The sequence below is a fragment of the Protomyctophum bolini genome (genome assembly GCF_963924005.1).
Source record: "Protomyctophum bolini genome assembly, chromosome: 6".
NCBI lineage: Eukaryota > Metazoa > Chordata > Actinopteri > Myctophiformes > Myctophidae > Protomyctophum > Protomyctophum bolini.
The window spans coordinates 8,094,179-8,107,738 of NC_137867.1; the positions used below are offsets into that span (position 1 = coordinate 8,094,179).

At 43.3% G+C, this 13,560-nt stretch overlaps 1 protein-coding gene across 1 annotated transcript in view; it reads left to right on the top strand.

Annotated features, from left to right (window-relative positions):
* The window catches only part of edil3a (EGF-like repeats and discoidin I-like domains 3a), a gene marked incomplete at its 3' end in the record, with an annotated part of 226,162 nt that overhangs the window by 173,581 nt on the left and 39,021 nt on the right, over positions 1–13,560 (top strand). The window contains exons 7-8 of the mRNA XM_080767014.1: positions 1,289–1,433; positions 2,128–2,312. Of these exons, the coding sequence (XP_080623140.1) occupies positions 1,289–1,433; positions 2,128–2,312 (330 nt within the window). The remainder of the gene's footprint in view (positions 1–1,288; positions 1,434–2,127; positions 2,313–13,560) is intronic.

Genomic DNA, 13,560 nt, shown 5'->3' on the forward strand with positions numbered 1-13,560 from the left:
CTGTGTATTAATAAACAGCTGTGTAATTGGACCTCTCGTTTAAAACACACTAGTGCGCTTATAAATTACCGGCTCAAATGGTGCGGGAAATTGTCTATTTTTTTCCCCCATTATAATTCGAGCTCATTGACCTTGATGACAGAAATGTGTTGATCGGTGCAGATGATGCGTTGCAGAAAGTGGGCGCGTCGTGATGATTTGCATAGTCATACTGTAGCATAATTGCCTGCGTGTCTCGTTTTTATGGTTTTCACAAAAGAAGAAATAAAAGATTACTATCTGCCTACAGGCGGTTTCAGACGGGGGAGTGTGAAGCGCGCCTTAGTCATTCATTTTCAATGAGAGGCAGGCGATTCTTTGGGACCCTGCAGGGAGAAGTTGAGAGGCGGAGAGGCAAGTGAGCGCGGCCCCGCGAGATTATCTGGCCCGCGGGCGACGAGAGCTGGATTGCGGCCAATTACATGTACTTTTTGGGGTCCTTGACATGAAATAGCTTGAGAACTACCGATATCGAAACATGGGTTTTTCTGAAAACATGAATCACTCAGATCGGTGAACCTAGAAGGCTGGTTGGTGCCTCAGGGGCACCATTCCATTTCGGGTTTATGAAACCGGTCGGGAGCGGATGATATCGCTATATACGTCATGTTGTAGTATTGTTTTGCATCAATTATCCGGAACTTCCTTTTCCCTAAAACCGATTTTTCCCTCAATAAAAGCTACAGGCTATACGAGAACTTTTATTGTTATTCTTCCGGTTTGAGGGAAAAGGAGTTCTGTTTGATTGTTCCTGCCTGATGACTACAAAACAACACTACAACATGACGTAACGATATCATCCGTTCCAGACCGGTTCACACAGCACTTTGGGAACAGAGACCAGGCTTTCCTCCGAGGTGGAAAGCCTGGTGAGGCGAGGTTAGTGCCTTGCAGGTTTCCCCTGCCATCAGTGTATGAATGTGTTTGTGAATAGTTGGTTCCACTGTCTGCTTTGGCAGTGTAAATGTATGTTTTCTCATGCCAATAAAGCCCATTGAATTAAATTGAATGGGTGAATGTAATGCACAATCTATGTAAAGCGCCTTGGATAACGGCGCTATATATAAATGCACCATTTACCATTCTGTCAAAGACGGGACCTCGGGTTTGGGGCCTCCCATTTCTCAGTCCACACTTCCTCCCGGTTTAGGGTGTGGTGCTGACATAATATTTGAGAGATTACAGCAAAGCTGCTTGTGTTTCTCCACTGTGCTGACGATGTGGTGTCACTTCGTCCCCTCTGTGACAGATCTTCCGAGGAAACGTGGACAACAACGCTCCCTCCGCCAACTCCTTCACGCCGCCCATCGAGGCTCTGCACGTGCGCATCTACCCGCAGGTGTGCAGGAGACACTGCACACTGCGCATGGAGCTGCTGGGGTGCGAGCTGACAGGTGAGAAAGCAGTCTATGCACCCTTATAGACTTCAGTGGTCTATAAATGTACAGGATGTAGGCCTTATGACGTTGTTAGATTAAAATATGGGGTTTTCATACAAAAAGGCATTACGTTATCTGGTTATTTAACAGAAAGCTGGTAGTTACATGTTGCTTTTTTTCGGCTTGTTTCTAAATTGTAGTCATTTGGGCTTCCTGTGGCTCAGGAGGTAGAGCAGGTCGTCCAATGATCCGTGGGTCGGCGGTTCGAATTCCGGCTCCTTCTGTCCACATGTCGAAGTGTCCTTGGGCAAGACACTGAACCCTGCACTGCCTCCAATGAGTCGTTAAGTGTGAGCTTGCCACCATTGGTGTGTGAAGGATGCTGGCGTCGACTGTTCGCCTCTTCACCTCCCAATGTATGAATCAACGGATGATTGTAAAGTGCTTTGAGCACTATACTATACAATGCAATCCATTATTATTGCTTCCTAAATGTTGTTTCAACCAGTGAGTGGCTTTCAACCATTTCAAGGATATGAAATGACATGAATATGTATTTGTCCACGGACCCTCCCATCTGAAAATAGCTTCTGCCAGGAAACGGTACAAGCCCTCCCATCTGAACATAGCTTGTGCCAAATATTTTCCACATTTTTTTGCTTGCTTGGTTCTGTGGTGTCTAGCATGTTCTGTCTGTGCGTGTCTCCAGGCTGCTCAGAGCCCATGGGGCTGAAGTCGGGTCACGTCCAGGACTACCAGGTGACCGCCTCCAGCATCTTCAGGACCCTCAACATGGACATGTTCACCTGGGAGCCCGGCAAGGCCCGGCTGGACAAGCAGGGCAAGGTCAACGCCTGGACGGCCGGACATAGCGACCAGTCACAGTGGCTACAGGTAGGTGGTGACGACTATATCCAATGACATCCGTAGCAGCCAGCCAAACAAGCAGGGTGCGGCTGTGGCTCGGGGTTAGAGTGGCCGTCAGAGCAGCCGCGAGGTTCCCATTTAGATCCCAGGCTTGCCCCCAGAGCTGGTGTCGAACGCTGAACCCCTAATTGCTACCAATGTGCTGGTTGGTGCCTTACATGGTTGCCTCCGCCATCAGTGTGTGAGTGGGTGAATGTAATGCACAATCGAGGACAAGGATTATGATACGGTCTCATACATGAGTCGTTGAAAGTCGAGTCTACAAGCACAATCTGCTACGTATTCTCACCAAAACTTTGCAGCAGAATATTTGTTTACGTTTCTTCCGCATTCTAAATCCTGTAAACTTAACTTGTGACCGAGTCGTTGTTGTTGTTGAAGTTGTTAATGTGACTGAAGAAGTGTGTGTCCTCAGCCCACATGTTTGTCCGTTTCCCTTTTATGACCAATTGACCATATGGCTGATGTTATTAATATGTGGGCATACAGTATATGGGCATGACCATGAGCATAATATGGGAAAGTCCTTGACTGGAAAGTCCTTGTGCTATGGTAGCCACCTGTGGAGAATGTATGTGCAAAGAGTGCAAAAGAACTGTGGAAAGTGTACTGACCAAGTCATCAAATTGCAGGTGTGGGGGCTTTTTCGAATCAAGCTTTGGGCCAACTGATTGCCTGGCGGTTCTGGTAACTTTAGCGTTGTCATAATTATGCATTTACCTAGGGGAAAACTAGGGGTGTAATGATACATTTAAACAGCGATACGATACGTATCACGATACGATGTGATGGACGATATTGGTTCATCATGACGATACGATACGATCCAATGATTTGAAATCGATACAGTAACTATTTAAAATGCGTTGACATTATGTTAAGCTAAGTAATTAAACCCCTCTTTTTGGTTTTTTTCACGCACAAACATGTAGTATTGATACAATTGATTATTTGCATAGCAAAACCATTCGATACCGATTAGTTGCATTGCAAAACGATACGATACATAGTCAATGTTGCTGTTGTCCTTTCGATATACCTCGATTCTTGAAATAAAAATTGGGTTTCCGATGCAGTTACTATATCGTTACACCCCTATAGCAAACGTCACCTCTGCAATTTAATGAGTTCATGAATCCATCAGCCACTGTGATCCAACTCTTTAGACTGATTCAGACAGAACATCTGACACCTACAAGGCTACTTAGCAGGTCGACACAATGGACCGTCATCATTGATATTCATCCATGGTCGGTCATTCCTATTAACTCAAGCTGTGGCACTCTGCGTCGATCGGCGGGTTTTGTTAGCGAGGTTAGCGAGGTGTGGAAACTGCGAATGGCTGTGCGGGCTTGTGCCGGGGCCACACAGCTGTGCTGATAGACGATCACGTCTGGGGAGGGGATACTCGCCGCACCATGCTTTATGCATTTGATGTGGACAACCACATATGGTTGAGGCCCAAGGTTTCAGGGCCTATCACTGGAGGAAACGCCTGTGGTCATCAATGCAATGACACCTACAAGCTGGACACCGGCACAATGGTCTGGTCTTTGATGATAAACACCAGAGGAACTCCACCACCTTTCAGAAGGTCATAAGGTCACTCTGCCACCATCATTGGGACAAAGATGTTTGTATTTGGGTGCACGAGGGGCAACCGCAGCACCATTGGTGTGTTTGTATATTATTGTCTGGTAGGTCTCTATGGAGATTCAATCCAGAAGCCTTCTCCTGGAAGAAGATTGGGCATAACTTCCCGTCCTTTGGATGTCTGCATCCAAGGTTCTGTTGCATGGTGGGAGATCGTCTCATCTTTGTAAGATTATCGCACATATTCATCTTAGACTTAAGTGCTAGTCATAAGACATTATGCAAGCTTGAAGTTATGCAGTATGGTCTAGAATAGTCAGAACTCCCACCTAACACCAGTCGGGAACTTGCAGCAATGACTACAAACTTAAAATGGAATAGAAAAAGAAACTGACAAAATGTATTGTCAAGCATAGTAGTTAAACATTCGTGAGATTGTTAGGCAATTAGGCAATGTTCACCCAATAATGTTGGCCTTGTGACATACCCAGAATGGGGACGCCAAGGTCAAGGTGCATGTGGTTGAGCTAGTGGTTGAGCTAGACCATGGGACACTACAGCAGTGTTTAGCCTTTGCTCTGATCAGCGCAATAGACCAGCTTTTAAGGCTCCATTTCATCTGCCATAATTTCCCTGAGAATCTAGTCTCTGAAATGTGCTAATCTTTTGGCTGTTTAAAAGCAACTCGCATACACTGCCGCGACAACTTAGCCTGAGAACTTGGAGAACTTGGCTTGTCGGCGAGAAACTAAACTAATAATCCTTGCTTGTTGATTAGACTGTAGACATGTGGGCATCATTCACAGACTCATGAGTGCTCAGAGCGATGCTATTCATCACTGTAGTGCTACGCTGCGTTTGTGTCTAGCATTACTCTTACTCTGATGTTCTACTTAAAGTAAAGGTCCTAGTGTAGGTACAAAAGTATTGGAATCAAAAGAAGGAGGAAAGTAAACTTTTTTTTTCCTTTTTTTTGAGTGGTGCAACCACTCCAGCTACTGTATGTGTGTCCCTGGGTCCCTGGCTGGGTCTGTCCGAGCATGGAATAGCATTGGATTGGTTGTCACTGTTGTGCAGCCTAACACACACATGCACACGCGCACACACACACACACACACACACACACACACACACACACACACACACACACACACACACACACACACACACACACACACACACACACACACACACACACACACACACACACACACACACACACACGCACACGCGCGCACACACACACACTGTATATGATGATTTGGGTTCGTAGGCTACAGTACGTTCTGATAATAGTCTGCAAAGTAACTGGTAACTAAAACTGTCATAATTACAGCGTAAAAAAATATATATATTTGCCTCTGAAGATGTAGTGGAGTAGGACAAAACATGTAAAAAAGTAATGTAAATGTTCCTTAAAATAAAAATAATACATTACTCAAGTACAGTAGTTCATCTTGAGCGCATGTACTTACTGTCCCAGCACTGCTACCAATTGGTGGTGGTTGATTAGACTGTGTAGCAGAAGACCTGTGGACATCATTCACAGACTGTGAGAGTCCTTGGAGAGTGACGCTATTCATCACCATAGTGCCACGCCGCCTTTGTTTATGCGTTCAGCGGTGGCAGCAGCATCTCATTAAGGCCCAAACTGTGACTCACTTGTGACTGTGAAAAGCACTGCGACCGACATAAGATAAACAACATTTTGACTTTGGCCAAAAAACAAACCAAACAAACATGTCCGTCCATCACGGTGCTGATAGCAGCACTTTGCTCACTTTATACTTTGAGTAGTTTTGAGGACAACGACCCGAATGGAAGCGCAGCTGTAGATCGTTCAGTGGTTCAGATCCACGAGCTCACGACGTGTCGCTTCGTGTCGCATTGTGAGCTTGTAGATTGTAGTGACGTGTCGGTCATGAATGAACGAATCAAAAATAACTAGTTATTTTTGGTGAACGAAGCCGACCCGGTCACTTCCGTGAGCGATCCGTTCTGAAATGCAAACGGCGGGGAGTCGCCATGGCTGCTCTTCTCATTAAGTGCGAGCCGGCTGCGATCCGGAGCCTGGAGGCCGGGGCCGTGCTCTCCGTCTCCAGGGCTCCCACAGTGCACAGCAGTTGCAGAGGAGAAGTGGGTGGTGGTGACTGGTCATACTGGTACATTGACCGGGGAGACCGAAAGACCCGAAATGCATATTTCGTTCAAAGTTTCGTTCTTCGTTCAAAGTTTCGTTCTTCGTTCAAAGTGCTGTAACAGTATAACCGACCGGGAGAAAGGGGTCGTGATCGGTCATACTGGTACATTGACCGAGGAGACCGAAAGACCGAAATGCATATTTCGTTCAAAGTGCTACAGTATAACAGCATAACCGACTGGGAGAAGGGGGTGGTGACTGAACGAAGTGCTGTAAACTAACTGTGAAGTGTGTACGAATGACTGACTTGGGTCTGACATTGCAGTCTAGCATTGGAAACCCATACGTTTTTATTTCGCGGAAGGAAAGACCGACGAGTCTAATAATGCATGACTGACTGACTGAAAGACTGATTGTATTTGTAGCCCTCTGGTTGCAAATACAAATACTACATGCAAGTGTAACAAACAACGTCGTGATGATTAACGTAGAAACATTAAACTTTGATTGATTGATTGACATATGTATTAACATTTTGCAGAATTAAGAGGGTCCACCTTGTTCAATTCATCAAAGAGTGACAATCAAACAATAAGAGTGACTGGTTATTAAATTAGCTCTCTTCTGTTTAAATGTACTACTATTATGGTGATATTATAATATTATGGTGAAATGATACTATTATGGTGAAATTATATCAATGGAAAATAAACAGGCTAATACATACCAAAAATATATATAGTATTTAATGCTATAAAAAACATGAAAATGGATTAGGCTCCTTCTTTTATACTAATAGCAGTAATAGCATATAATTCATATTACCATAATTGGTTAGTATAAATTAAATATAGGAGGGGCTCAATAACCATGGAAACTAAAGGGATGGAGTGTAGAGGGATGGAGTTAAAGGGACACTTCACCCTTTTTGCAAAAAAATATATGTTAATGACGTTTAGAAGCTTTAGATAACTTTCCTGGGGGTATTTATGTCTGTACTATGTGGTTTTAGATATTTTAGATTGTAGCAGTGAGCCTGTTGTCTCCTGATGTCATGGACACTGGTCTCACTACCTTCCTGGACTACAATTCCCATAATTCTTTGGTGCACTGCTCCTCCTTGTGGATAGGGGGGAGAGCTGTCTTACTGAGACAACATGTAGTCGCACATACGCACATGTGTGCGTGCACATACGCACGCACACACACACACACACACGCACGCACACACACACACACACACACACACACACACACACACACACACACACACACACACACACACACACACACACACACACACTTCACAAGTGTAAATAATGTATTTCTTGTTGTTTTTGTTATTTTCCATACCTATGTTTGATTACTTTGTCTTATTATTTGTATTTACTGTTTGTATATTAACTTTGGTGAGAACCACATATAAGCCCTCCCTGGGTTTCTTTTCTCACCTGCACACACTTCTCTTTTATTGATGTTACCTTTTTGTACTGTTTTTATTGTGCGAATAAACTAAACTAAACTAAATATTAATATTTTATACAGTATACATTTTTTATCAGGCATGCGCCACCCTCCTATATGAACACAATGTAACTTCGAACTCCATTTTAACCATGCATGTTAGATTACCTGAAAACACACGCCCCAGATATATTTATTTCATACGTATTCGTTGCATCACAACGCATTTTTGTGGGCTACTTTTGCCGAGCGTTTCCCCCCCTCCGAGAATTATAGGAATGCTGAACTTCAAGTGGTTAACGCTTCAGAAATGAAGCATCACCATTTTAAACGCCACCCTTAATTGTCAGAGGTGTTGTCTTGAGGGCTGTTCGCCGACAATCGACAGCAAAACGTTCCTCCCGCTTGCCAGAAATGGCTTGACGCACGTGCTCCGCGCTCTAACTGGTTGGAACGTCTGAAAAGTAAGCTACTGTGGCTCTGGCGGTTTCCCCCGCGTTATATACGCCTCGACATGTTAATGTGCATAATTAACTAATCAGCTCCTGCCAGCTGGAAACACTTGGCAGCCCTACACTCCCTTGAAAACATCTTGAGACATTGGCCGGTTCGATCTCCCGCTGTGTAACTCTCACATCCCATCTGACGAGGAGAGCGCGCTGGGTTTAGACAATGCCCAGGAGGCGCTCCAGTCTTCTTCTTCCGGCTGTGTTCCCATCGGTGGGTCTCGCTGTTTCTGTTCTCTGCATCCTCCTCTGTGACTCCCGCCACCACATTCGTAAGGGCTCTGTTGTCGATTAAATAATCTTCCAAAGATGAAGGAATGACGAAGTGAAGTGTTGAGACTTCATTCAGAAGATTCAGCAGAGTAACAACATACAGAGAGTGAGGAACAGGCCTCCTTGCCTGTTCCAGCAGCCCCTCCGGGCGCAAGCCTCCTCAACCCCATTCTCAGGCCGTCCTTATAGTCTTGTCCGAACAGAGATGCCACACTGAATGTCCATACAAGGATCCGCGCTTAACATAAGGGCGACACACAAATAAGTATACCTTTGCTGACAGCGTGGAGGAGTCAAGTCAGCTGTTAGATTGACAGCTGCATGAATTAGACTGAGCACATTGGTGAGCAAAGATACTTAAAGGGACACTTCACCCTTTTTGCAAAAAGATATATGTTAATGACGTTTAGAAGCTTTAGAACACTTTCCTGGGGGTCTTTATGTGTGTAATATGTGGTTTTAGATATTTTAGATTGTAGCAGTGAGCCTGTTGTCTCTGATGTCATGGACACTGGTCTCACTACCTTCCTGGACTACAATTCCCATAATTATTTGGTGCACTGCTCCTCCTTGTGGATAGGGGGGAGAGCTGTCTTACTGAGACAACATGTAGTCCAGGAAGGTAGTGAGACCAGTGTCCATGACATCAGAGACAACAGGCTCACTGCTACAATCTAAAATATCTAAAACCACATATTACACACATAAAGACCCCCAGGAAAGTGTTATAAAGCTTCTAAACGTCATTAACATATATCTTTTTGCAAAAAGGGTGAAGTGTCCCTTTAATGGAAGGAAGATAAATACACAATAATGCATATATCTGGCACTGTAGTTGGCATTCTAAAATTCCCATTACAGTTCGTGTCCACAGTTGGGTGTTTTTTGAGTTGGCACAGCACCGGGCCTTCCATGCATTGATATGGACGGTGGTGGGAAACAGTACTTGCATGTTTTACATCAATACTGCAATGTGATATACCCCGCTCTACCAATTGGAGCACATTTGGAGTCATTTATAATTGAAAACAATGCAGCATTGTTTTATTTTGTCTGTTGGTTTTTCCCGTATTGTGTATTCGTGTCGCCACTGGTGTGTAATGACCTGCTACACAGGGTCCATATGGTTCCATCCGTACTCTCTCGGAGTTAAATTGAAACTCAAAATTGTAGATTGGGGTTCCAAGAAAAATAAAAATATATGTGTCCATTTGGACCCCTGGTGCTGTACTACACTGTACAGTGCAGCTTAAGCAGCAGCTGTGTTGATTAATTGGAATACTTAATTTGTCATTAGGTCTGATTCATTCCATTAATCTATCAAGTCTTCTTCAAGTGATTCTGTAATGTGGCTAAGAATCAATTATTTGCCATGGAAACCATGGCCGAATGAGACATTGAACCGAACAGATACTGTAGCTATACATATCATATAGATATACACGTTCAACTGCATTGCCGTTCTCAATTTTAGTACTTGATTGATTCTACTAATTCTGTTTCATATCTGTGACCCAATTTGAGTGGGGCTGAGTTGTCTATACCCTTTTTTTCAGTTCACATGTAAGCAGAGAATCATATAGTTACAAATTGACATATTGGTTGTGCAGTTTGACCCTCCACTGCCTCCAGTTTTGACCAGATTTGACTAAGAGACTGCTATCGTGCAAATTCCTGCTTTTCACCAGAGGAAAAAAACGTTTTTTTTCAAAATGAAGTTTATAGCACAGGCAGACTCTTCACATACTAGAGCATGTCTGAAATAAGTGTCAGAGCTGAAATCAACATGTAAATATGAAATAATAAATAAATAAATAAATGTTGTATGTGTAATGTTAAAGACCACAGAAGTGAACCTTTCAAGCCTGTTTTCTGAATTCGCTGTTTTCTGTAAGACATTACTCTATAAGCCATATCTCCAAAAACCGGTGGGTCAAACTGAACAACCAATATGTCAATGGTTTCATATGACATGAACAATTCTAAAAAGCCCAATGGCAGTCCCTCAGTCAAATGTAGTCACATATGGCTTACAGAGTATAATTTCTTGCACAGATGCAGAGAAAACGTCTCCTATACGTCAAATATATTTTCCTTCTGTGTTCATTTGACCTTGGGAGTCTTTCTCAGTCTGAATGCCGCTTGAACTCCTGTCTGTTGATTCCCTGCCTGACAATTAATAATAATGGCTTATGGAATATCAATATTTTCCAATTAACCCATTTTGGTCGGGCACCCATTTTGGTGTTAGCATCATGTCGTGCTTTAGCTATTGAAAAATAGCAGATCTACAAGCTCGTAGCGCGCCACCGCTCACTGCTATTTTTGAAAAGTCGAAGAACGACTGACATTTTTAGAATCTGATCTCAGGTCAGAATGGGTTAATCAGACCAGTGTGTGTCCAGTGGAAACCTCGTATGAATCTGATCTCAGGTCAGAATGGGTTAAAAATACTCGGAAATAAATTGAATACATGACGTGGCAGGTCGATGCAGGTGTTTCGGTAAAAATAGAAGGACAGAGAGAGACATGAAAGGGACATTGGGGGGGGGGGGCTCTGTGATGCAAAAATAGCCCATGTGATGTGTTGTGAGCTTGTAGATTGGAAAAGACTAAGTAAAAAACAGGGGCTTGATTGGTTACTCATGTATGTTCCACATCTTCTATAGGAGAGAACTGAGAGAGATACATTTGTAGCCTATACACGAGGAGATTACAGCACGAGGGGGTGATCTAATGAAAGGACCTCAGAGGGGTTTGATCATGTTGGCACGGATCGCGATGGAACACTGCGATGTTTCATGTGTGTCATCATGGACGACGCATCATGCAGCAAGTGGCTGAGCAAACCACCCCGCGTGTCCTTGAACAGGGGTCACCCGGCTCTCTCACGCTCATATTATAGTATAGGCCTAAACAGAAAATACAATTTAATTTGTGTACTCCTTTCTATAAATGTGCGCATGAAATGTGTGCGTGCAAGAGTATCCGGATCTGTCCTTTGTGCATATCTGGAGAGCAGACGGTCATCTTAATCCTCATGTGGACAAGTCGGTATGGATTTGCCAGAACTGCCGATCCAAACTGATATATGCTCGTATTTAGGCAGAATAGGCTAAATATCAGATCATGAAACGATCTGATAGATCATGTGCACTGCCATGTATTTGCTCTGGTGTCACGTGGCCTAGTACAAACGTCTATGTATGTAGAATTAGGAGTGGCTCATATTTTGAAAAGGAAGAGCTGGAAGTCTGTTTGATTTGGTTACTATCAGAATACAGAGCTATATTTAAAACAAATTTTAACACAAGCGTATCACTTACAACCACCTTTAAAGGCAGAGTAAAGGCCTCATTCACATAAATACACACGCAAGTCACATGCTTTGATGACACAACCTTGTTGCATGGCTGTCTTCAGCCCCCCATGTTGTGTCATCAAACCATGTGACTTTTGGTTAAAACAAATAGCGGTTTGTTAAAAAGTCAAAGCGTTATTCAAAACACTATATTCTGTCTCTCCAGTAAATAAAGCTGGAGAGACATGTAGACTCCTGTTACTATAGTACTATCAGAATATAGAGCTATTTAATTTGACACTTATTTTAACCAAAGAAAATGACTTGCAACCACCTCCACAGGAGCAACTTATGTGCTAAGCCAGTTGGGTCTGTCGCTCCTGTTAAAAGGCAGTCTACATTGATCGGGTCCTAGCTATTCATCATGGCGCCTTCTCCCCGCGGACATGGAAACCATAAGCGATCCAAAACTCCAATCAGTTAAAATGTGTTCTTTACTCCGCTTGCTGACCGCCATTTTATCATTATTTGTCGCATTACGCCATGCACACAATGCAATCAATAGCTCAGCAACACCTGCGGCCAAGTCGTCGCTGAGGAGCAGAAACCTCGTATCTCCTGCATGTTTTGAACTTGTGCATGTTTTCTTTCTGACATTAATGCCCTACCTATACTTTGCCATATTACAAGTATCGTGTATAACGTAAGTAACAATCACTGCAACGGGTTTCAGTGAGCTTGTAGATCGCCAATTTTTGGTGCAAGTTCAAGTGGTCCAGTCTGTGGGTTTTAGACATACTGAACCATTAAAGTTTCAACAAGAGCGTGTGACTAAATCATACCCGTAATAAATGTGTGAATAAATGTATTTCCTGTCCTTGTTTGAGTATTGAAAGAAAGTTTGGGCAGTAAGAAGAGTGTCTGTGTTTTGGTGGTGGTTGTTTAAAGACAATACTGAGCAAAACGTTGGGAATGGGAAGAAGGAAAGTTTGGTCAGACATTTCTGAGGCTTGAACAAATCAGAGCTTGTGATCAAAGGAACCAGCTGATAGTCCTTATTGGGCCAATTAAGACCCAAGGATTCCTGAAGGTTGGGTGAGGAGGATACTTTTTTTGCCTTGTAACTTTGGGTGGCCTATTACTTAATAAGAGAAAAGAGAAGATCTACTTGTTTGGTTGGATTTCTTTTTTTGGGATTACTTTTTGAATACTTGACTCTTGGGACATATTTAAAGGGACATTGCGGTGGGGGAAAAACTGGAGTGAATTGAACATTTCCATTCATATGTTTGAAAGATATTCAATTGAATCGTTTTTGTTTGATCTACTTTAAATAAGATATTGCAAATTAATTTAATTTAATAGTTTGGTGTTTTCCCTCTGCTCTGCAATACAGTGCCCAGTACAAAGATGTACTGTCACAGGTACAGGACCTTTTTTGTAATATAACCCTCAAGTACTGTAGGTACTTAAGTACAATTTTGAGGTACTTTTACGAAAGTAAAACATTTGAGTGGAACACAGGTTCAGTTTGTTCACCGTTTATGGCCATATACAAGGTTTCCACCCGACAGCCACGAAATGCTCTGTTGAACTAATTAAAGAAGCAGAGTGGTACACACAGACACAGTCCCCGGGTGCTTTCCCCTGCAATCAGACTGAAACGCATTCAGAAATTAAATCAAATGTACGAATGTTTTCACAACACCGCAGAATCCTTGGCTGAACCAGTGGAGGAAGAAGTGCTTTGAATGAGGTCTTTGCCCCCTTTTTTTCTTTCCAATTGAGTAGTTATGACAATGTATTCCTCCCCACACAAATGTCTTGTATCCTTCTGACTCACCTGCCAGCGGGAAGCCCCCACCGGGAGGGCGTAGAAGGCCTCCGTCCTACTCCTCCCACCCAACACTCCCCGCTCCAGAAATGTTAAACATGTT